This window comes from Athene noctua, chromosome 7, assembly GCF_965140245.1.
Source record: "Athene noctua chromosome 7, bAthNoc1.hap1.1, whole genome shotgun sequence".
NCBI classification, from domain to species: Eukaryota; Metazoa; Chordata; class Aves; order Strigiformes; family Strigidae; genus Athene; species Athene noctua.
The window spans coordinates 22,779,580-22,805,683 of NC_134043.1; the positions used below are offsets into that span (position 1 = coordinate 22,779,580).

The window sequence follows — 26,104 nt, forward strand, 5'->3', positions numbered from 1 at the left end:
TACAATAAAGAATGACAGATCTTGCTATGGGTCTAATCTTAGGAGCTCTTACACACTTAAATGTTATGAATAAAGCTATTAATGCACAATTATATGAAAATCAAGTGTGTAAGGTTAACCTTAAGTAGATAAGTTTTTGATGGGTTTGGTGCTCTAACTAATTATATGACACCTGAGGCAGAACAATTGCAAAGAAGAATCTGTTTTTTCCTACTTGTGGTCAACTTCCTCATCAATTTGTTGGCCCTGTTATTGTATAAATAGAAAGGTTAGCACAGTATCTAAGGCCATACAAGCATGAGAAAGGGATACTGTGCTTCTGAAACAAGAATTGAATTGTGGGTAAGCAATATATTTTTTAATGATTCTTCTGATCTGAATATGTTCTGTCAAGGCCAATAACCGTGCTTTGCGTGAGAAAATTCTTCAGGTGAATCCTCTGGTTGAAGCATTTGGGAATGCCTGCACTGCCATCAATGACAACTCAAGTCGCTTTGGAAAATACCTGGAAATGATGTTTACACCTACAGGAGCTGTAATGGGGGCAAAGATTTCTGAATATCTACTTGAAAAATCAAGGGTCATAAAACAGGCTGTGTAGGTATATTAATTGTCTGTCCTTTCACATTTATATAATGTTTGGATTCTGTTTAATTCTCAAAAATTATTTCTTTTAAATGCTTTTGTGCCTTCTGCTAGAGCAGTGACCGTTTGTACAGTGCTATGATGGCGAGAATAGTCAGTTAGGGTTTTTTGGAGTGGAAGCCAGAGCTGCTCCATTCTTTGGAGAAATATTGTAGTTAGCTGGGTTTTCTGTGTTTCACAGTTGCTGATCCTACACCATTAATACAAGTGAGAGATCTGCTACCTACTTAGTGAGCTCATGATAAGAACTTCTTTTATATTGTACAAGACGCCACAAGAATAAACACGTGTGCTTTAAAAGGATACTTTTTTTTCAGGGGAGAGAAAAATTTCCATATATTTTATTATATTTATGCTGGCCTTTATCATCAGAAGAAGCTTTCTGAATATAGACTTCCTGATAAAAAGCCTCCTAGGTAACTATAACTCACTTGTTTTAACTGCCTGTTATAATTAGCTATTGATCAGCTCTTGCTTTCAGTATGATGCCTTAAAATCTCTCTTAATCTTTCTCCATCCCTTAAGGATCTTTTTTAATCCTCCCAAGCAAAGAAGAGGATGGACAATAGGGCATTACATTATTTGTATTTGTTTGAGAACTTGAACTATTTAAAGAGGAGGAGAAGAAAGAATCAAGCTTCTTATTACGTAGATATCAAATCAGGACAATCACCTTATGATTTCTTACTGTAATGCTTCAGTAAGAACCCAGAATATGCTTTGCGGTTGTGTTTTTTCATAGGTATTTTTATTTCAGTGCATCTGATCTGGATTGGGTGAGGGGATGTGTGTGAAATATTGGTAACACTCTAGTAGATACTAAAAAAGAATAAGCAAAAGTTAGTGCAACAGAAACAAAAACTTTGTATGAATTAGGTCCAAAGTTTATAATTGGAAGATATTGAAATAAATGTTCTTTCCAGTTACTGAGGTACTTGCACTGAAGACATGGGGGATTGTACTGGCATATCTGCTGGTATGGTGTTTTCTTTCTCCTACTCTATTTAGATATATTGATAATGAAACTGGAAGAGTCATGCATGATATTGTTACTAAAGATTCCTATGGAAGACAGTTTGAAGCAATTCAGCATTGTTTTAGAATTATAGGATTCACTGACGAGGTAAGAGATCCAATTGCTAAACCATTATTGACCTTTTTTATAAAAAATACCTCCAGTGCTGCCTGTGCACAGGCTACTGTTTGGCTTTGTGGATACACACCCATGCCGCAGAATCTCTCTTATGACAAAATTGAACTGTGAAAGCATAACCACACACTTGGGAGCCAAGACCAGTATAAGGTATCAGTTGATATTCAGGCAAGTCCATTCACAATTCTGTATCACACTGTATTCTGTGTCAATAGGAGCTCACTTGAATTTGTAGAATTTTTTTCTCAGAGCAAGCTACAAGCTTTAATAGCAATTTCCAGTGCCTAGCTTTTTCTTTTATAGCCTAAATATGATCTATATATCTAATTGGATTCCTTAAAATGCTGCTTGTCATCTTTTGCAGGAAGTGTACTCAGTGTACAGAATTCTGACTGGAATCTTAAATACTGGAAATATTGAGTTTGCTGCCATTTCTTCACAACACCAAACAGATAAAAGTGAGGTTCCCAACCCAGAAGCCTTAGATAATGGTAAATACATTTTAGCATTGTCAGTTCTGTAAATACAATTTGATTGTATTTGTAAGAATCTCTAACTTGTGGTAGCAGTTGGTCAGTGCTGGTGACTTCCACTGCATAATCAGTCATGTGTCTTTTTTCTACTATCTTTTAGCTGCTGCACTACTAAGTATTGGGTCAGAAGAACTTCAAGAGGCCCTAACCTCCCATTGTGTTGTAACACGAGGGGAGACTATTATCCGAACAAACACAGTGGACAAAGCAGCTGACGTGCGAGATGCCATGTCTAAAGCACTTTATGGCCGGCTCTTCAGCTGGATCGTAAATCGTATTAATACGCTGCTTCAGCCAGATAAAAATATATGGCAAGTTACACATCACTGAATCATGTGTATTTACTGTGCATATGTCTTTGATGGGTTCATCCATTTGTATATTTTTGTTTTTGCAGAAAGGGTGCTGTGTTTATTTTGGCTAAGGCTTCAAAATGTCTTTCATGCTGTGATACTGAATTCTGTTTCCAGGACATTAGCCCCAACATTTTCAAAAAGCTCAGTGGATTTTAGCTACTGAAGTCAGTGGAAATCAAGTGGTTAGTGCTGTACAATTCTTTAAAAATATGCTTCCTACGTATTTAACATTAAAAATCATACCAAAGGCTGGTAAATAATTTGGGTTCACTGAAAAATTTTATTATGTATTCACAGTCCTTACAGTAGTTCTGCTTTTGTAAGCTAGTAATAAATACAGAACCTGGATTATTATTGTGCTGCTGCTTGAGATGTAGGTGAAGATTTTTTATTTTTCATAATTACAGAAAGGTTCCCATTGTGCATCCTTACAATTTTGTTGTCAGGTACTGATCTAGCTGCTTTGGTCTTCTCAAGCAGCTGTAGAGATTTTTAAAACAAGAGAACCCCTCAGGTGGTGAGTAAATGCCTGTGGTCTGAGATCTCCACTTTGCACTGCACTAGGTCATATAGATGTGTCCTCATCCATACTTGTAGTTCTGATGTTGACTGTGGTATCAGTATACTTGAGCTAGCACATGGGCTCTTAACAGTCCAGCTTGTATCAGCAGCAGACTTGGTAATTATCCTTCTGACTAAGTATAGCAAAACCATACTGTTAAAGTGACACCTTTTGTCTACCTGGAGGAGCAGACTGTAGATTTTATTTGGGTTCTGCCTATTGAAACCACTTGTTTTAATATGGCTGCTAAGTGTCTGTTACTATGTACCTATAATTCTCCTGCCTTTTTCATGGAAATTTGCAAGAAATAAGTGGAAAACAACTGTTAAACATGCTGAACAAATTAACAAGTCATCTTGGGTTCAAACACAACACACTTTTTCTCCTTTGTTTTTGCAGCAGATTGAATCAATTATGCAATCTTAATTACCATGTTTATTCTGATTTTAACTTAGTGTTGCCCATGATGAATTTTGTTTATATTTTCATATGCAGCAATGCTGAAAATGGAATGAATGTTGGAATACTAGACATATTTGGATTTGAGAACTTCACAAGAAATTCCTTTGAACAGCTGTGCATAAATATTGCTAATGAACAGATCCAGTTTTATTTCAATCAACATATCTTTGCACTTGAGCAGGTAAATTCAGCTCTGATGAGGTCTAGTTGAATCAGCTGTGCTGAACTACAGATTATATTCAGGAATACATTATAAACTGTAAAATGGGTATGTGATTTAAATGCAAGACAACGACTTCTTTCAGTTGAAGATTTGCAAATAATGTTGTTGGGGCCTACAGAGTATTGCTGTGCATCAGAAATGATGATGTTACTTTTACTGGTTCAGTATTAAAACTGTGCTGGTGACTTTGTAGATGGAATATCAGAGTGAGGGAATTGACGCTGCTAAAGTGGAGTATGAGGACAACCGTCCACTTCTAGATATGTTCCTCCAGAAACCCATGGGTCTTCTGTCTCTACTAGATGAAGAAAGTCGATTTCCTCAAGCAACAGACCTAACTTTAGTTGGTATGTGCAAACAAAAGTTCTGGGAAATAACAAATATATTTTGAGAGGGTGGAATGACATCTTTACTCTAGTTTTACTAGCCTAGTTGTCCTGCTGAGGCTGCACCATTTTATTTGACATTTTAAGTGTATTTTTTCATTGTGCTTGATTGTTTTTCTCTGCTTATGTGTTTTCTGTTCTTTTTATACTGCAAAAGTTATCTTATGTATCAGGTGTCAAGGGCTTATTGAGTTTACAGCGTTACAAGGAAATAACCTGTGTCTTATCCCTATACGCAAGGTACATCAAGCAGCGTTTATTCCCATTTACTGAACGGAAGGCTGAGACATAGTAGAATCCTGTCTCTAGGACCACCCTGTGAGCAGCATTAGTGTTGAGAGTAAAATTTAGATCTCCTAGGCTCCTAGGCCCATGTTTATCCAATTAGAAAATACTGCTTCACTCCAGATTATCTCATCATAAATAGAAAGTGTGAGTTATTTCTGGTGGGCCATCTGTCTGAATATTTGCCTTCCTTCATACATATTTTAGGTATATTTTAACAAATCTTGGTGCCAACTTTAAAACGTGCAGCACATGCCATGTTTAAAACTGTTGTCTCACTTTTATTTACTAGAGCTGCATTTTTCCCTGCTCTATGAAAGTTCCAGTTCCTTCAATGGAATGTGCGGCAGAGACTCAAACATAGTCAGAGAAAAGTAACAGCTGCCTGTTAAATTGCACAATATATGTACAAGATTTTTCACTTCTGCTAGATTGAGTTGAAACTTGAATTTAGGTCACCAATAGAATGAATGCTATGGTTTCATTTCAGTCCTCATATGTGTACTAAAGCTTTGTGCCTCCCTGTGGGTCCTATAAATCAGTTAATACTGAATATTGAACTTACACTTTCACAGAGGCACTTTCCTTGGTCCAGTGCCAATCAGTCTTACTGCTGATCTGCACACAGTACAGGAGGATCCCTCAAGGAGACAGCAAAGTGGGAGATTTTGCCCTCTCCAGATGTGCCAGACAATAATTTATTTCACCACCTCCCCCCACGCCCCCCTAAATTCCAAGCCTCATTCTTTTTGCTTTAAATACAAGCTTGATTAAACATTAATAGAAAGGAAAGCCTAACACAAATTATTAATGGATTCTAACATTAGAAAAAACATTTTGATAATATTTTCTGATGTAAACAACATGACAGAGAATTTTATCAGTTGATTCCTACCTCAGGTCTTTAGTTGCTTGATCAGATAAAGAAATATAATAGCAAGTTTTACAGTATCAGCACTAATTTAATTACAAAATATTAAAGAGCATACAAAATATCACAGGACATAAAAGACATTTTTCGTAGAAAGTCATGTTTCTTTTTCTGTCAGCTCTTCAGAGGTAGTCACAGGAAACAGAAAGCTTCTTTAGTAGAGGTTTCAGATAGAAGCTTCTTTTTCTGTAAAAGTCCAAAGATAAATGAGAGATGGTCCCAGCCTGAAGACATTAACATATACTTAAAACAAAGCTAAATGAATGGGGAAAGGAAGGTAGGGGAAATACAAATAATACACATTTAAACCATGAAATATATGCACAGCTTTGAATGTGCATAGTTGAAATAAACCCACGCCAAACCCTATATGTACATACAAGCAAATGTACGGCAAAATATGGAAAGTCATCACACCTCCTGATTGGCCCCTTTTATTAGATAGTTTTCCATGCACAAAACTATCCACAAACAGTGGGATTTGAAAAAAAAAGTCTTACTGGTCTAGTTTGGAATGAGCTGTTCCATTCAGAAGTGGCAGCTTGGAAGAAAGCACAGAGAAGCTGGAATACAGCTGTTTCTGAGCAATCTGATAATATGTGTGTTTATAGTAGTTCTGGCTTCTTGAGCAGCAAACTGTCCCTAATTAGGATGAAGATTTTATTTAGTTACTCTAAGTCACTTATATCAATTTCTCTTCTCAATGTCTAGATAAATTTGAAGATAACTTACGATGCAAATACTTTTGGAGACCAAAAGGAGTAGAACTGTCCTTTGGTATTCAGCACTATGCTGGAAAGGTAAGGTCATGTGATTTTTATTTAGTTCAGATAACAGTGGTATAGTAATTATTTGTTCTATCCGAAGTTTCTGCTTTATGATTTTTTTTTCCTCATTTTAAGAGACAAAATGATAAAGTTTACATAAACCTACAATAAAATTTTCATGTGTAGTAGTCCATTTTAGAATCTATCCTTAGGGCTGTTTCACAAATTGTATAGGCAGTAACCACCTTTTATTCTGAAAGAAATCTGGCACCAGAAACACTACCACTATTTCAAAGGAGCAACTCAGTGAAGTCAGGACAGGCTTATGTGATTGTTAACATCCTGTGAATGTCACAGTAGTTCTTTGTGAGAGTGTATATAAGTATATGGATAAAATGCAATGTAAACCAGTGTCTGTAATAGAACTTAAAATCCTCTACAGAGCACTGGAAAGGCTGGAGCTAGCTCACACAGATGTTTTCTTGTACTCTGTAACACCAAACTTCTTCTCAGCCGTTCACGTATTATTTTTTATGGGAAATAACTGTCCAGTTGTTTCACATAATATGAACTTTGGTTGTGATTTCAGGTCCAAATCTTTGTTTAAACAAAATTAAAATGAAATAGCAGTGGTTTATATAGTTATGAGTAAAGTCTTCTCTCTGGCTCATTATAAGACTCCAGAATTTTAAGATATGTTCTAATAAATTTCATCCAGCTTTCTGGCTTGTTAAGAATAACTGTAAAATGTCACACTCGTTTCGTAAATTCTTTGTACCCAAATGGCCAAGTCATAAAAATGCTACTGGCCAGTTCTCTGTTGCAGGAGAACATTCAGTTTCTGTGGAAACTACTGGACTCCAGTGGAATTAGGCTAGAGAAGAATATTGCTAGAGATAATAAAACAGGTCTAGTCTAAAAAATTACTGCACTTAAAAAAAAAAAAAAAAAAAAGTTAAGCAAAATTAACTGATTCTTGTATGAATACAAATGGCCAGTCATTAATTTCCAATAAAAACAATTAAAATAATTGAAATAGATGAATGTTTTGTTTTTCTACTATCATTTTCAAAGCAGCGAGAAGCCTATGCAACCTACTCCAGTTCCTCCAACAGGTCTAGTTATAGATCACATTTAGTGCAGACAACAAATAGATGATGATCACCTGAGAACCATTTCTTATTTCATACGTAAACCATCAACTTAAACTTTAATGAGGTATCTCTGTTATATTGTATCATGCATACCATAGTTTGACATGGCAAAGTGATATGCTGTGAATATAGGTGCTGTTTATAGCCAGTTCACATTCGGAAGACACAGCTGTTGCGCTACACTTTTAAGTCCTTTGCAGATAATTCATTGGCTTCTCAGAGCCAAACTAACTGGTCTACTTGGTCATCTTGACTGTTCACATTTTAAAGAACATAGTAGTTTTAGGGTAACCCTTTTTGACAACTTTTCTGATTCTGTTGCCCATGCTAGGTTTTATATGATGCCTGTGCATTCCTTGAGAAGAACAGAGACACTCTTCCTGCTGATGTAGTAGTGGTGTTGCGAACCTCAGAGAACAAACTTCTTCAGCAGCTGTTCTCTAGTCCATTAACAAAAACAGGTATTTTCTGCACAGCTTTGCTAACATTGCAACCTCTTCAGCTACCTATTCCTCTAAAACTCTGTTTCTTTGCAATTTTTAAAAATTCTTTTTCAGCTCTGCTGCTTGAAGTTTCCTAGATATCTAAAATGTTATGATCATATTTTTTAAAAATATGTGAACATTCATTCTTATTCAAAAAACCCAGGCAGCAAGATTCATCCCTCGCTCCGGAGAAAAGGAGGTTATCTGATGTGTAGGTCAAGAACTCTCTTTCAGAGCAGAATGAGAATATGGGAGTTTCTTGGTTCTTAGTCCTTTACTAAGAACAGTTCTCAGTTGATAAATTCTTGTGTACTGTGTCTTATAATTCATAAATCATATAATGTAGATGAAGTTGTTTTGGAGGTAATACCCATCTAGTTAGATGCATTGATCCAATATATAAAGTTTCTTACGAATTATAAAAACCACATACTAATCTGCTAGAATTATTCAGTTGATTTAAAGCCTATTAACACTGTTTTACATGAAAATGCACAGATCTATAGCTAAATAAAACAGCAAGATGCAGTTTGATTACTCCATGGATAAATGCCAGAATACCAGTAAGTAACCTATACAAATGACAGTTCTGCAGTACACATGCAAACAAGCCAACAAATGTACACATCCCTCAATATGTTCTACATTTTTATAGTATCTTTTTCATAGTGGGTAAGAAAATTATTTAATACTAAGGAATAATCTAAATATGATGGATTGTATTAGATTACAAAATTCTTATGATCTGATATGATATGCAAATGAGGTGGTTGTATTTTTAGGTAGAAATAAGTGTACATGCATTAGGTAGTGCTGTGTAGGCTTATTGTATATGGGCTGCAGATGCTCTTCTGTGCCTGTGCAGGAGCTCTGTCTGGGATTTCTGGACCCTCAGTAGACCAGTCATAGCCTCTGGTGATGCCTTTAACCTCACTTGAAATTTCTAGGTAGAAAAAGAACATCTGGAGAAAAACATATATTGGGGCCTTCTTTGCACATGTAGCGCTGATAGCAAAATATCTGTTTATATTCTACATAGGACAGATTCCTGTTATAATGTCTCTGTTCTTTTGCTGTAATTAGAATTCTCTGGATTACCCTCTTCAGATTATGCTTTTAGAGGTCCCTCAGAGGTGAGGATCCAATGAGGAATCTGCCTCCCCTTTTAGCTATGACAAACTTAGATGGAGGGGGATATAGTTTAAGGTAGAGTAGGATTGGTTTGTGCCCAAGTGGGGAACAAAGAATCTATGTCTACTTCTGACATTTGAGTCCATGTTAAACTGGTAAAAGAGATTCTTTTACTCACAGATCAAACAGAACAAAAAAGAAAGCTCACATCTGGTCAAATGTGACTCCACACCCCTCTTCACGAGCTGTTTTATACCTTGGAGCTATTGTCAGAATGAAACAGATTAGGTGCTTTGTCCCTGTTACCAGTCCCAATTATTGTAAACATTATACTTTTGATTTTATTGCTATTTTAAAATCAGAATGCTGATGCTTTCAGGCAAACTCATCTTCCTCTGGCTTTTTAGAGATACTTTCAGTGGCAGCAGGACTGAACTTGCCCAAGATGCATAAAAGGTTCAGTAAGAAGATACTTCTCATTGCAATAATGTATAGTTACCATGTTGATGTCTTTCCACTTTTCTGGTTTTTTCTTACATTCCTTCCTTGTTTCCTGTTTACATGAATTGCATGCTTTCTGCCTCCCCACATAGAACATCTACCTTTCCATGAAGAGCACACAGCAAGTTGAGTGTTGTTTGTATTTGTCAAGTTGGTACAGAACATCCTGTTAAAAAAATTATTGTGCATATGCTCCTGTACATGGTGTTATAAGAATAGCTTAAAACCCTTATGTCATTTTTATTTTTTAAAAGTCTATTTTAAAGCTCTATTTTTTCCAGCTGTCTAATATAATTGGCACTCACATCCTGTGTTGGGGCCTCTGTGTTCTAAAATCAGATTGTTGCCAGGTTTAGTTTTGGCAGCTTGCAAGATAAATGAAAGGTTTGGCTGAGAACAGAAGGTATTGCTGGCAATGCTGCTTCATCTCCGCTCAGTGAAGAAAGATAATGCTATTCTCTTAACTTTCTTACAAAGAGGCTTTTTTAAACAAAAGAATAGTGACTGTGTCAATGTCTCACCATACTCTGTCCTTGCCTTGTAGCCCTCTTCCCTCCACTCAACATGTACTTCATTCCTGAAACAAACCAGAAAAAATACAGATTAATAATCTTGATACAATTTTCTCCAGTTTTTTGTAGATTACTGACTGATGTGAAAGTTAATAATTTACATGGAAGCCATACTGCATCTTTCCAGGTAACCCTGACTTGAAATGAGCCTTCTGCCAGTATCTCTGGTGTTTTCTTTGAAGATGAGTGACAGCACATTCTCACATCTGCTTGCAACTAGCTCTGGAATTTGCAGCGTAGGTGGTTTTGCCAAGCAGCAATCTCCAATATGTGTAATAGTCACTAGGTGGTGCTATCCCAGAAGCAAGAGGGAATTTCAGACTGGTAGCATGGGTCTGACAATTACTGAAAATGTAGTTCTTAAATACCACTAAGAACAAAAAGATGCCTTTCCCACCCTGAGAAGATCTTCTGTTTGAAGTATATTTATATAACTATCATGTCTTGTGCTGTCAAAAACTGAGCAGCAGCAAGAAAATAAATATTAAAACGACTAAATTCTTTTACTAATTTAAGATCATGTTAATCCCTGTAATTTATCAAATATACTTATCCTCTCTTAACAAATGCTTCCATTTCACAGTGGCAGACTGTGTAATTTAAAGGGCCAGAAATTAACAGCAGGACATTAAATATACGCTTGTAATTTATGGTTAGGAGAGTGCACGATTACTGATCGAGACACCAGAATTTAAACGTTCTGGCACTAATTTTGTAGTGTGTACAGCATGTTTTGTCATCTCTCAGTGGAAACTTAGGCACATTCTGGAATCTGTTTGCATTTTCTAGGGACCTTTAACCTCAAAACTGAATGAACATATTCTGGTTTAACCTACCAATTCTCCCAATTGCTTCCATATTTAACACTTTTTTCTACAGACACAGCTTCTTGTGCTGAGAGTTCCGTATATTCTGAAATTAAAATAGAATTTTCTCTAAATACAAGAGAGAAGTAGAGCATTTAAAAAAAAAAATGCCACTACTCCAGTTGAATATGCATGTTCCCATTCAGACATAATGCATTCCTGTTTGTCTCTAGTTTTAGTTTACCATTGTTACAACTAAAGCATCAGAGAGTAAAGGAATCATGTGATCTAAAAAACAGAGTCCCCTTGTAAGAGAAGAGGGCTTTAATTGGAAAAATTAAGGAGAACCTTGGTACATTCACTTGTGGTATCAGTGAGGAGTCAGACCATTTGACTCACTGTCCTGATATTCAAGAATTCTTGCAGCATCACCTTTAAGTGGTGGTACCACTGAACTGCTTGGGCAAAGCACCACTGGAGCTTTTGGAGACTGCAGCTCCCTCTTCCACTTTTCCTCTCTCTTACATTATATTCCCCAGCAAACCAGATCATGCTGGCAGAGTAGGGAGGTGTGCCAGAGAGACTTAATCTTCTTAGGAAAGCTGCAACACATTATTCTCTACTCTTGAAACACAATCTCTGCAGATATTTTCCCCTTCTATGATTCACAGACCTTTAGAGCTTTTGTCAAGGTTTGCTCTGGTCTGCTTTAGGTCCTTGCTGGAGAGAGGAGAGAGAGTTGCCACCTGGAGGGAGGAAAGGGGAAATCTTCCAACCTTCTCACCACCAGAATGGAGATGCTGGGAAATGTCCCTGTCCTAGCTCTGAGGATCTGTAGGGACTGTGCTTGACTGCATAGAATAAGTACAGAATGGAGTGCCATTAATGTTACAGCAACGTCATGTCTAATAATTTTGGTAACACTGGCTATTGCTCACACATTCGAAGTGACTAACAGTTATCATCCATTGCTAATAAACTCTCCTTGTTCATGGTGCCTAGATATTTGAGCATAATCTGTCAAAGAGAACTGGGATGAAAGTTTTCATAACCTTTGCTGAAGAGTTAGGATAGTGATGTTTTAACAAGGAAACTTTTTTGTCCAAAATAGGAGGAAAATAGATTTTTTTCAAACACAAATTCATTATAATTAGCCTGCCTAAAGGTCATTTCCTTCCTCAGTACTGATTTTTAGTCTATGTTCTTTTTGCCTTTGAGTCTCCAGCCCTGCTTATGGCCCTTAGACAAAAAGTAATTATAAACAATGTATGTCTGGTATAAAAAAACCCAACAACAAATAACGTACCATGTGCTGAGAGAGAATGTGAAGAAAATGTTTCAGGCTTTCTTTATGCCCACTAAAGGACACAAGATATAGGGCCTTTTGCAAAATCACTTTAATAAACTGCTTTTCACCACTCGGTGACAAGAACACTATCTCAATATTAATTTGTCTGTAATTTTGATAACAGCTGATTCTTCATGAAGAGTCAAAAACTGAGGGAAAGAAATTAATTTTCTTGCATTTCAGTCCCATGAACAGGTATTACTGGGCAGAGAGTGAAATCGTGGCCAGTTGAAATTGTAGATGCTTTGCCGTTGTTTTCAGTGGAGCCATGATTTGTTCTGTTGTGTTTGTCACTGTGCACTTCTATTGAGTACAAGCCCTTCCTCCAGTGATAAGTAGTGGCAGGTCTCATGGCTTGCTGTGTGTCATATTTATGCACTGAAATATAGCATGTTTCCATTTGGGCTTAGCGGATTTTTTCTGTTAATTCCACACATGACAATAGAGCAAAAGACTCAAATACGTCTTAATTTTACTAATTTATCCTACAATAAAATCTTTTTATAATGGTACTTTTGTGTTAGTATTTTCACCTCTAAGAGATAACTGCAGGCACTGTAATTCAAATGAATTGGAAACAAAGTCATTGTAATTATAATCTCTCTACTTGAATCAGAATTTATATTTTTCTAAGAAATTGGGTCAAGTTAATGGAAGCTGTATATTTTCACTCTGGACACAGAGGCTTTCCTACATCTAACTGGTCCGTATGTTAAAAGCATATAAAAGTTAATCGTTTTAACTTTGCTCTTTGCTGCCAGTGTGTTGTGTGCAAAGAGAAGCTTTAAACCACAGCTGTGCAATGTAACAATTGTGAACTTTACTGTGTTGCAGATGTGGGATATCAGTAAACTAAATTAAATGTAATTTAACTGAGTTTGAGAGGTAGAGGGTTGGATTACTTTTTATTTAGTTTTTTAGTTGAGCATTTTACAGTTCAGTGTTTCTTTTTCTTCACATCCTAAGGTTTTGTGTCATAGGACAAATGCAGAACACAGATATTCCCAAGACTTGCTAGCAGTAGGATCCAAAACATTCCCTAAAATGGTACTAAAGATGGAACTCATCTAGAAACAGAACCATCTATCAGATCAAAATTAAGGTCTCAGTCCTGCTAAAGCTTTATATAAGACATAACAATTATTTACTGTTGAGAATAACTCCCTGTAAATAAAGAGTGTCAGTGAATCTCTGGAATTGCACATGGTAGTAAGCACAACAGCTGAGAAGGGTCAAGTTAGATTTATCACGTTTATGTTTGGTAAAGAGTATTGCCCAAGCAGAAGTCCACTGCTTTTAATATAAGACTTCACAGATTACATTGTAGTGAAAATGGGCGAAAGGCATAGGTTTTTTTGTCTCCAAGTGCTTGTAAATTGAAGCCTAAAAAAGGTACAGGTGGGCAAGTTTATGAACAGATCTTGATGAGCTTACTGATTTGATTCATAACAGGTCATTCTCTGTAGAACAAATCTTGAAAATAATTTTTCTTTATCTTTTTCTCAGAAGAGAGGAGATATCTTTTCAATTTTCATGTTTCTAGCCTAACTTTTCAATTCTATAGTGAACATTATCTCATAGTAGTGAAGAATAATTAATCTTAACAGTTCATTGTATACTAATTAAATTCAAAATGTGTTGATATTGAGGAAGCAAAATATGTATTGCATAGAAGATGTTACTGGTTTTAATATTAACTAGTAGATTGTGGAATCTCACTGTGCAGCATATACAGAATTTAAACAGAAAAATATTCAGAGAACATTATACAATAGTTGTTTTAATAAGCAGTTTACTAGGCAGTTTCTACAGGCATTATGTGCTGTAAAGTCAGACTGTGTTAAAGATGCTCAGTATGTCATTGGAAGCATTCAGTAGCTCTCAGGATCTAATCCTAGAAGAGTAGTTATTTTTAAATTTGCTAGTGAGTTTGTAGAGCAGATAAATTTGTTGAATATTCAGATAACCTTGCTGGTTTGAAGATCCATAATGAGTTTTGGTGTGTCCTTTACAAAGAATGTGCTTATATTTCCCACTCTCAAAATAATTGTATTAGGGGTTAATGCATCTAAGAGGTTAATGTAATTGGTGGAAAACAAACTTCTGAGTCTGTGCTGGATTTTGTGTATTTTTTTTTGGTGTATTTCATATTCCCAAGTGTGCTGCCTTATTATGATTTTATACTTTTATTCATTTTCTTTATTCCTTCACCCTACAACAAACTGTAAAGGTCAGCACTGTACCAAAGCATCACTATCTTTTATCTTATTATTTGACTTTGTCTTGCTTATTCCAACCTGACTTGACTTGACGTAGGAGAGCTTGTAACTGAACTGTCTGAACAGCAGGTCATAGTGGGTGTCAGAGACAGAAAATGCATTTGTGGGTGTTTGTATGAATGGGTATTTGTTTAATTAAGTGTGGAGAGATACAAATATAAATCAGAATAATGTTTTGAATTGCCACAAAAATAACTGATTTTATGGTCTCTGTGATAATATATGGAAGTGCTGAGATTCAGAGGAGCAAACTTTCAGCTGAGAAACCTTTGAGACTTGATTAAATTAGTATTCAACATTATTAATGCCTAGATTTCAAAAATGGGGAGGCCTGGGACTTTCATAAATTTCTGTAACCATGTTTCATCCTAAATTAAGACTTTTAAAAGATGGCTTTTCTCTTGAAGTTTCAAAACCTGGTTTTAACACCATTTTTATCCTGTCTAGCTTAGGGTCTTAACCACTGAGAAGACTGATAGTCATAGTGAGGTCAGAGAAAATGTTCCTTCATTTTATTCCATGTACTTTCAGTGACATCTTTATACCTGAATTTTTACCACCAAATTCATTTGGAATCTTCACTGACTTTAGTAGGATTTTGATCAGACTCTAAAAATAGAAACAGTGGGCTGGAAATCACAGTTCTTTACTTCTCCTGGGTTTCCTGTTTATTCACTGTTCTTGTAGAAAATTATTTTGGCCTCAGGTTAAATTGAGTATTGTGAAGCTTAATTAGTGTTTGAGGACAGTCCTGAGATCATCAGAGACAAGATGCTAAGGTGTGAGCCAACAGAATACTTGTTGTTGGTTCATGTTGGTGAGGGAGTATAGATAAAATATTGAGGTAACTACCATGTTCTTCATAATCAAGCTTTCACTTTTCTAGATGAAGCATATATGATTTGGGGGAAAAAAAAATCTTACATAACATGCAAGAGAAATAACGTCAATTACATAAAACAGTGAGGGAGACCAGAGCTGAATCAGCATGTATAGTAACCATGTTTTCAACCCCTTTATGTTTTCAGAAGTATTCTTCTACATATCTTTGAAAGGAGAAATAAACTTGTTGTCTGTGCTGGATAGAGGTAATTAGAATAAAGGGGGTTTGGCTAATGCTGAAAATTAATGGAGAATTCCTCAACAGTGAAAATATCACATAAATTACACCTCTGTAGTTTTCTTCGAATCTCAGTTACAGATGTGGTACAGAAGCAGGGTGATCTGCTGGGGCAACAGAAAGCCTCTTGTTGATGGTGAAGTACTTTGCTGATGACACACACTGCAGCATTCTGTACTGCCTGCAATTTCCCAGAGATTTCAAGGTTTGTTGTCCTGAGTTGATTACATACAACAGCATCAAATTGTACGCTACCAAAGATGTGGATGGAAGTTGCTAAGGACCACATCTGAAAGAAATAGCCCTTGTCTTCTGACATAAAAAGCTGAGACACTTTGTTCTGTAATGAAGCATCTGGAAGACTGCACAGATCAGGCCGTGGCCAGCCTGTCAGTCAGTCAGGTCTCCAGCTAGTCAGGCTGCAGGCCTGACTGAAGAAAATGCTGGGCATCAAGCAGTAGAAAACTCTAGTATTGTTTACACTACAACTTCTAATTGCTTTTTCCAAACATTTTTTTTCATTGTTGTCTACAATGTAGCTATCTATGTAGCTTCAGATAGTTAGCTCTCAGCTGTACTTAGAGTGCCACTCCAATCATTAGTCCTGTGTCTATGCCCACCTGGCTGTGGCCAGATAAAGAGTTTTTCCAGCAGGTAATTCACTCCCCCTGTGCTACCCTCTTTTCAAGAACCATGTGACCCTCCCTTGTCCTGTGCCTGGGAAATTGTCTGTCATGTGATCAGGATATAACATATGTGCTTTGCCTGCTGTCTGTAAAGTTGGTCACGTAATGGGACTATGATGTTCTGAGAATCACATAAGGTTTGTTTGTGTATCCTATGATCACATATGTGCCTGTGATATTTGAGGAAATGTCTGCATTTCAGTAAACACACTCCCCATCAAGTAGATGGCTACACATCTAATTCAATTTAGCTGGAAAATTTGACATGTTGCTTAAAGTAGCTGTTAATACCCAAGGTTGTATTTTAAACATATCTTAGGCACTACCACTAAGTAATTATATACCATAATCTGTTGTTCTTTACTAGGTAAGGGCAAAAGTTAAGATCTTTCTTACTGAGATCATACATTACATATCTTGGAACATAGCAGGCAGTTTGACTTTCATTTCATCTCAGCTGCTGACAGTGTCTTTTTTCCCTTGCATTCTACAAGAAGCCCACTAACCTACTGTGTTAAAACAGCATTAAACATAGCAGCAGTGATGCTTACAAGCAGAGTTTTATTTGTTGCTGTAAACATCATGCTGTGTGTTTGGCAGTGTGTGCCTTACTAACGTGGGAAGTGACCATTGACCTGTCTGCAATGTATACAGTAGAAAGCATAGCAGCACTGAATTTATACTTGGGTTCTCCAGTCCCATTCTAGCAATGTAAAGCTTTTAAGTATCCATAAATACGATCTGTGTCTACTTCATGCTAATAAGACTAAAGAAACCTTTAGTCTAATTGAGAATCAAGATCAGAATTTGTCAGCTCACTATGGCATGGATTTTTCATGTCAAATAATCTAGGCCAAAGTGTGCATCATCTTTGCTTCTGAAGCAACTACTCATAATTTGGTTATTCCCAGGTGGGCCTCACTATTACTAAGTTCTAATGGTTGTCAGATTCTCTTTTGTAATATGGATCTGATTTTGGAAATACTGTTTCTTATTTACTCATTTTTTATTTACTTATTCTGAATAGAAAGTGGGGGTTCTAATTAACAAGCAGCTGAACATGAGCCAGCAGTGTGTCCAGGTGGCCGAGAAAGCCAATGGCATCTTGGCTTGTATTAGAAATAGTGTGACGAGCAGAAGTAGGGAGGTGACAGTCCCCCTGTACTCTGCACTGGTGAGGCCACACCTGGAGTATTGTGTCTGGGTTTGGGCACCTCAGTACGAGAGAGATATCGAGGTGCTGGGGCGAGTGCAGAGGAGGGCAACGAAGCTGGTGAAGGGCCTGGAGAACAAATCCTCTGAGGAGCAATTGAAGGAGCTGGGACTGTTCAGTTTGAGGAGGAGAAGGCTGAGGGGAGACCTCATCACTGTCTACAGCTACCTGAAAGGACAGTGTAGAGAGGTTGGTGCTGGTCTCTTCTCACAGGTGATTAGTGACAGAACAAGAGAGAATGGCTTTAAACTTCAACAGGGAAGGTTTAGACTGGACATTAGGAAAAAATTTTTCACAGAAAGAGTGGTCAGACAGTGGAATAGGCTGCCCAGGGAGGTGGTGGAGTCACCATCCCTCAAGGTGTTTAAGGGTCATTTGGAGCCGTGTTGTGGGATATGGTGTAGGGGAGAACTTTGTAGAGTAGGGCTGATGGGTGGACTCGATGATCCCAAGGGTCTTTTCCAACCTGAATGATTCTGTGATTCTTTTTTTAGTATAAGTAGCAGTGAAAGTGTGTCTTTGTTGATAGTCGTATTCTACAGGCAGTATTTTTCTAAAAACATTCTTGTGTAAAATGTGTAGTATATGAGAAAATTGGATTCTTAGCTTTTATTGCACAAGATTAGCTTAAATGACTTCAGTGACTCAAAAGAATAGAGTTTTGATAGTCAGTGACCAGATCAAATTAGTACCCAATAAAAAAGTACATGTATTCATTTATAGTCGAGCTAAGAAAAGCTTATTCTTACCAGTAGCAGAAGATGAAAATGCATTATGGAGATAAGCAGTCGACTTCCTTAGGCTAGAGAAAATGTACTGAAAGGAAAGACAGAGAAGAATTTGTGTATGTCAAAGACATTGTCTGACTCTGTACCTCTTCTGGAGTGCAAGTGCTTAGCTGTGATTAGAAGTATTGTCAATGAAATATGAATGCATTGTAGCACTTCTGACCATATTACACTGTATCTACATGATGTTTCAAGTAGCCCCTCTTTATCTGAACCAGAAGCATGAAAGAAATTAATAAAATATATGAGGATAAGAAAAGAGCTTCTACTGTGCCCTCTATATAGTAGTAATATCCCTAGTACAGCTCGTACAGTAAGGTGACATTGTCATTACACTTTTTCTCTGTAAGTCATTTGCACTTCACAAACTAGATGTTGTATCAAAGCTTAATGTAATTCTTACCTGGCATGCTCTTACTTTGGGAGGAGTGATCTATTGCAGACATAACCAAAATGAGGTTATAAATACAGTGCTAATATTACTAATATTTGCTTGATACTACTTACAGAACCCATCATCTAAGAATAATGAAGCACTGACAAACTGTAACATCAGAACATCCAGCCAGAGAGTGTACTTTTCTTAATTAGTATGGAAAGTCAATGGCCAGACAAATCATTAATTGAGCCAGATCACACAGTGAGTAAGTGCCAGGGATGCAAGTGAGAAGCCAGGAATGCTGACTAGTCCTTTCTGAGATCTAAAGAGCACTTCCAAAGTCCAACCTGAAAAAAGAAAATCCTTTTCTTTCTGTGATATGTAAATACTTGAAATACTTTCAAAACTTCTGCTTGGCTTTGCACGATAGAAGAGATACAGTACCTTGACAGTATGGTCTTTCTCACTTAGCTGAAATGGGGCATCAGTGAAGAATATATTTGCAGAAATGTGAGATCTTCTATACAGCTTCAAGACTAAAGGAGTTTTGCTGAACATTGGCACAGTGAGCTTAGCCAGTGAGTGCATAGATTTTTGTGCTGCTACTTCTCTTCCTGTTGGAAGCTCTAGACCATTTCACAAACTTTAATGACTGAAACTTCTCAAAGCATTAATGACATTCCTAACTTTATTGAACAGAGGGAAAAAGAGAAACACTGGGGCTGACTGACTCCCCCACTGACACAAATGAATCCCAGAGACCTTAGTTTCTGATCTGGCAGACACATAGGTAGGAAGGAGCCTTAATTTTTCAGATAAGCAGTCCTGTTGAACTGAAAAGGAAATGTATGTGAATAAAATTCAACATGTACATGTTTAAAAGATTAATCCTGATTTTAACCATTAACTTCTCTCCCCTTCCCCATGAATGCTGTTTAAAAAAAAAAGAAGAAAATTTTGAGAGGGTTTTAAATTGCCTTATTGGTCCATTTTATGGAGTTGTATGTAATATAGCCAGTATTTTACTTAAGTCTACATGGATGTCACTTGTATTTTCTCTAAAGTGTTGACCGTATAATTGGTGTGAAGCTAGGCTTCTGAAAGGCATAGTGTAGTCTTCTAACCTTTAACCGGTCTAACCTTTCAAGGAACCCATGGCAGTTTTAACTGGCTATGTTATTATCTAAAAACATTTGTTCTTCAAATATTGATGTTCTTCACAAAGTGGAATAACATTTAATTATTTTTGATGTGTAAAGTAATAAATGACCTTGTAAATGAAAATCGAATGCAGGGACAGGTACCAAATGTTTGCTGACTGTAAACACCATGCAAACCCTGGGTAAAACATTTCTTGTTATGTGGACTGATTTTCAAACCACATTTGTTATGTTCATTAGTTTTAATGGATTAGTCATGTTAAAGATAGAACGATAGTTCCTGAACATGAACTACTTGAAATAACTAATTCACAAACTTTTATTGAAGCATCATTTTGTGTTTAATCTGGAAAACAAAATCCTAATAATATTTTTTCTATAGATTTCATCTGATGCTACAATTCAGTAGTTAGTAATTACATAGGAATTCAATTGACATGTGAAATAAGCAGTGATAAGAATCTGTTCCTAGAAGAAGGTAACGAACAAATTGTTGATATATAAAGATATTTTTTTTTTTTTAGTAGGAATGTACCACTTTGGGAGGTTTTTTTACTTGTGAAGTCATTAAAGGTTTTTGTTTAATAAAAAGGTTCATTTATTTGCTCGGTTTCCTAGATCAGAAATGTTAAGTTTAGTCTTAGTTTTACATGAGGAACTAAGGGAGAGCTCAGGGATATTAATTATGAACCCTTAGAAACCTAATGCTGGCAGTGAGTGTGGTGAACCTTGAGCAACTATATTATCATTCTAAATTTTATTTGCTTAGTAGAGTTTTGTAACTTGTTATAAAATGCAACAATTTTTTATTCATTTTATACCATCAGATTAAAATTTGTTTCTTCTCTCAACTCCCCTCTTTCATCCCATGTTGTATCATCAGTTCTCCAGTGCAAGGCTTTCAAGCTTTAGACTTGCTAATCTGAAGCCTAGCCAAAAAACAACCTTTCCAGGTTGTCTACTTTAGCCAAAAAAGGCACAAAAGTATAATTTCTAATGTACAAAAATATCAACATTACAGCTAAGAAAAATTAATTCACTAGCTACTTACTCATTAAAGTCCTCATTTTAACCTTAGAGATATACATATATATACCATATGTGCAATGTGTGCATATAGATACACAAGATTTTCAAAACCGAGTTGCAGTTCTTACTAACCTACACAGTGTAGCCTGAAGCGGTTTCCAAAACCGCGGACATACCTTGTGTTCTCCACTGTGATTTAGATTGTCAGGTAACATATGCTATTAGATCTCGAAATGATGTGCCAGTTTTGCAGCATTCTGTCAATCCCTATGCCAGCAGCTTAAAAGAGAAATACTTTTTTAAATGAATACAGAATGTTTGAATCCCTCCAAAGAATGTCATTGCTGTGTTTGAGTGCTGGCCCCCAGATTGTTTTCAGGGGATTGGTATTTTTCTTGTTCAGAGGAAAGTAAGAGCAAAAGTTCATTTCAGTGTTATATGGACAGTAGGTTTGCTCTGCTCCCTTATGGAACAATTACTAGCGATTAACTGTTCTTGGTTTTCCTTTTTCCCATCCTGCCTCCTTACTAGTTATGTAATGCATAGTTTAGCAAAACTCTGTTTAGAGTTACTGGCTTTCTGGAAAGCAAACAGCTAAACACTTGGAGTTGATGCAAACAAGGCACTTAGCATCTGAAAGAAGTGTTAACACTTTATTTACATTTAAATTAAAATGGACACTTATTTATGTGTTCTGGTTCTGAAAGGTGTGTGGTACATCTGCAGAGGCCTATTGTTTATTCATGCTGTAAATCCTTTGAAATGTGTTAAAATGCTTCCCACTCATTATAAAAATCCTGCCACCCATGGATTAGGGCTTTGATGTCACCAATCCTGCTTCAAAGGGTTCTTTCAATGCTATTAATCACAGTTTAGCCTCTGAAGATATAGCCAGAGAAAACATTTGGACATCTTGTGCTAGACTTGCTAAAACTTTGAAATATACAGAGTGTCTTGCATATGCACAGCCCCATATCACTTCCTCTCTCTACTCTGAGCCTTTATTTTGAAAAGCTATTTTGTGATGACTTTGACTTTCTACAAGTAGAGAGAAAAAAGTTTAGGACACGTCATACTGTACATTTTAAAAAAGGCACTTGTCTTTCAGCTGACACCACAATATGTTTTTGCCTGAGGAATTGAGTCAATCTTTAAAAACCACAAGGGACAATAAGATTGGGGATTAACCAGGCCTATATGTCAAAAGGTCAAAAAAAGATACCGTCCTATCATTTTCTCATCTCTTTCATTTGTTTGTGACCTTAAGATGTTGTCTAAACACTTCAGGATCCACATGATTTCATAGAAACAAGATTGTTTCTGCTGGCTTTTTCTCTTTTAAATCTCTCAGTGAGTCACAGAGAAATTGATTACTAGTGATTGAGCTGTATGCCTTTGTCCTGTCGTTGTTTTCATCAGCTCAGTAGCTAAGGTCAGTGACATACCACCTTATCACTGACTTTTTCCTCTCTTTTAAATCAACACTGCACTCTGTCATGCCCAAGCTGAATGCTCTGCAGGCACAATTGGTAATGAGTAGAGTGTGGAACAAGTGTGGTGGTGTCTGCTATTTTTAGTACTGTTGTACAAACTGATTTTCTGCCATACAAATGTTTGCCTGCTAAGCTTCTTGAACAGTTTTTTGCAGTATATATTTCTTTCTTTTTGAACAGGTAACTTGGCACAAGCAAGAGCCAGAGTGACAGCAGCATCTAGGTCTTTACCTCCACAGCTTAGTGCTGGGCGTATCAAGGTTAGTAGTGTTCCCTGTAATGACAGACAATTGTTCGTAAAATATTACAGCAAGACTATGGACACGACACTTAGCTGGCATAGGTGTATAGTGAGGTTCTTATCAAATGAGAGTCTGCCTTAATATCAGAAAACATGCACCTCGGCTGGGAGCACTGTTTCCAGTTTTAGTGAGAACCCTATTGTAGAATCCAGCGAAGAATCAATTTGCTACTGATTAATCTTTAAACTTTTGGGGTGATATCTCAGTTACATTAATACTGATAGCAATATCCCTCTTCATTTCAATGGGGTCAGTGTTTTCCTCTGGCAGTTTTGACCTAGAAAGAGATTTAATTAGGTAAAATTTGAATACTGTATTTAACAGTATGAAAGGCAAAATAAAAAAATTATCTGTTCATTTCTTATTCGACTTGCAAGTCAAAACACCAGGGGACATTTGTGACTGATAGATGGCCAAGAAAGAACAACTCAGCAAACCCACTAGTCTTTAAGAAGAAGAACTGTAGAATTTAAACACTGCTGAATTTTGCCATGAAAGTATGTGCATAATTGCAAAAGGATGAGATAATTTTATGGCAGTTAATAGAATGTGTTGCCAACTGAATACACTTAATTTGTTAGGAAAACTTGTGCCTCAAGCTGACAGCATGTACACCCCTCCCTGCTTCCTAAGTAGTACTATTAGAGTTAGCTTAGTTAAGACTTAGGGGGGGGGAGCCTCCAAAGCAAACAATAATAATTTTTAAAAACAAATGTCATAACAGCAACTGTTCAAAAGTCTGCAGAATTTTATGTTCTGGGTTTTCTATTTCTTTTCTTTCTCTCCTGTTATTAGGAGCTCACGATCAAATGCTGATACAGTAATTCATGTCACCCACACCTATATCCTTCACTGTACCTGCAAATACAGATGTGGATTTCAGAGATTTATTTCCTCTCTGGTATAAACACTTCCAGTGCTGAAGGACAGATAATGACCTTTCCAGTTTTCTTGTATTATACACACATTGTCTTCCACATCCAGCTATATTCAGCATAAACTTTCTAAGTATGCATTTTATTGATACAGCTTCAATGGAATACAGTATTAATAAACACAATCAGTTAGAGAGTTTAAATGGTTTTTACTCACTCTTCAGATTTTTAAAGAATGAGCTAAAAGACATGCATAAGCGCAGCACTATTCAGAAAATATTAATTGAAATAGTTTTATCTGTAAAAAAAAGATTGTATGATTTCATAAAACTTCTAATTTAAGCCACTTCAGGAAAGAGATTTTAGATTTCTATTTTACAATTTGTTTAAAAAAATCCAAACAATAATTTTGTTTGGAAGTTTGGAAATTTTCATTTATTATTTAATTTATGAGCTTTTTTGCATGATGTATTTTTTTGGTTTACAGTATTTCATACCATGCCAGCAGCAGGTGTGGTCAATATGTGAAAGTAATAATTTCCAGCGACTTCATAAGGTGACCTGATGTCATAAATCATTCTTTTTCATATTGTTTCAAAATTATCATAAGCATTTTTTTGTGTGTGATGGAACAGTTTGTCTTTTATAGGTCAAGCTGTTTTCCATTTCAGCTGTAATCATATAAATGTATACTGTACGTCACTACTACTGTCATGTAAAAATGTGACTTAACAGTTGAAATATTCTTCATTTTTGCTTAAAAAGAGTAGCTAGTGATTTAAAACACAAGATTATATTGTGACATTCTTATTATGTTCTATCATTTTTCTACCAGGCTAGTTGTGATAAAGCCTATTGTCAGTTATACATGCGATTATTGCCCAACCATAAAACTGCATGGCTTCATAGAGACACAGTGTTATAAATTAACCAGAGACAGAACTTCTAAAAATTCTTACAGGAAAATCTCCCTAGCTTCAGGGTCTATCGGAATTTTTTCTAACGGAAACTTCAAATGTTTCTTGTCAAAAACGAGTTGGAAATTGATCCTAGTCCTTACAGATTGCACAGTTCTGAATTTTTAACTCCATCCATAGAAAAAAGAATCTCATAATAGGCGTTTTACCCTGAAGTTCTGAGAAAAAGTGTATTACATCTTCTCTGTGAGTGTTTCTGACCATCTGTCTGTGTGTTCACGCCCTTCCCTCCCAAAAAACCCAAACCAAACCAAAACCCTTTTGAACCCAGCAGGCTACAGTAAACCATATTTGATAGAGTGGCAGTCTCAAAGATTGTAAGATTCTACAGGTTTGGTGAAAATAAACAGCTGTGGAAAGGAGATGCTTACAGTAGCCTACTGCCCAAAACGTAGATCATAAGCTCACCCTTTATTGTCCAGCAGATATTCCAGATACGACTGAGAGATCATGAGTGCTGAACCTCCAACAACAATATCACTAAGAGTCTCTGTTTTTCCTAGACAGACAAGAGTAACATTTAGAAGCTCAGATTAATGGGCATTTGAACTTCAGTGCAGTCCTCAAACTATTTGCTTCTGCTCTTGATTTGGTGTTCTTTATGATTAAATTGTCTGTCTTTTAATATTAAATGTTGCCACTTATTCTGAACTTATTGGTATGGCTTTTGTCTTCCACCCAACCTTTACTAAAGATTTAGATATCAATTCTCAAAAAGCAGGTTTTTTTGCCAAGATAGTTTTGAAACATTCCCCCATCCTTTCCCATGGATATGCCTGCTGTTCTGATTAGGTCATTGATGTTTACTTTTTCAGGTGATTTTATCTGTGCTAGTAAGGCATTTTTCCTGGGATGTATTTCAGTTTTCTGTTAACTAACATTCTCAAAACTGAAATCAAACTGCATCTTTTTTTTTTTTTTTTTCTCATATTGTTTTGAGATGCGTACTAATGCATCTACACCACTCTGGGCTAAGAACATCACAGATTACAAAAACATACTGAAATTTTTATGGTCACCCTTATGGAAATCTGTCTCCCTTTGCACCATCTGTATTCTGAATCTTGTCTTCACAAGTTTTCTTTTGATTTCCTCCCCAACACAAAATCCATTTTCTTGATCTATTACTACTTAGTGCTTCATTTCCTTTATATTTTGCATGCAGTCTCCTAAATATCTCCTGAAGGTAAGAGACATGGTTACTTTATTGAGAACTGTAGTCTTTCAGCAATTACTTTTAGTGTTCAGAAGTGTGGTCTTAAGTCAGTGAGTGTTGGAAATGATCGTATGGAGCAAAGTCCAGGAAGTGTAGCACAGGTGCTGACAACAGCATTATCTGGTTTATACAAATGCCACCTGGTCAGAGCAGATGGTAAACTGCCACAAAGCAAGTGAATGCTAAAATGTTGTTAATGCTCCATACAAACAGGATGCTGGTTGATTTTCTTTAATTTTGTTGAGCTGTAATACAGCAACACAATCTGCTTGTGATTGGTAACCATG

General features: G+C 36.4%; 1 protein-coding gene across 17 annotated transcripts in view; it reads left to right on the plus strand.

Moving 5' to 3' along the window:
* Nucleotides 1-26,104, plus strand: part of MYO3B (myosin IIIB) — a 212,665-nt gene that overhangs the window by 110,881 nt on the left and 75,680 nt on the right. For 14 of the 17 annotated variants that reach the window (XR_012633931.1, XR_012633932.1, XM_074910360.1 and 11 more), the window contains 11 exons: nt 395-597; nt 963-1,061; nt 1,654-1,768; nt 2,163-2,289; nt 2,432-2,642; nt 3,745-3,892; nt 4,128-4,281; nt 6,248-6,336; nt 7,789-7,918; nt 22,628-22,707; nt 25,767-25,787. Coding sequence is in view for 14 of the 17 variants with exons in the window: in XM_074910360.1 (XP_074766461.1) it covers nt 395-597; nt 963-1,061; nt 1,654-1,768; nt 2,163-2,289; nt 2,432-2,642; nt 3,745-3,892; nt 4,128-4,281; nt 6,248-6,336; nt 7,789-7,918; nt 22,628-22,707; nt 25,767-25,787 (1,377 nt within the window). In the remaining 3 variants the exon portion in view is untranslated. Of the gene's footprint in view, nt 1-394; nt 602-962; nt 1,062-1,653; nt 1,769-2,162; nt 2,290-2,431; nt 2,643-3,744; nt 3,893-4,127; nt 4,282-6,247; nt 6,337-7,788; nt 7,919-22,627; nt 22,708-23,544; nt 23,651-25,766; nt 25,788-26,104 lie in introns of those variants that run through there. The other 3 variants (XR_012633933.1, XM_074910366.1, XM_074910375.1) reach the window with 3 other exon arrangements.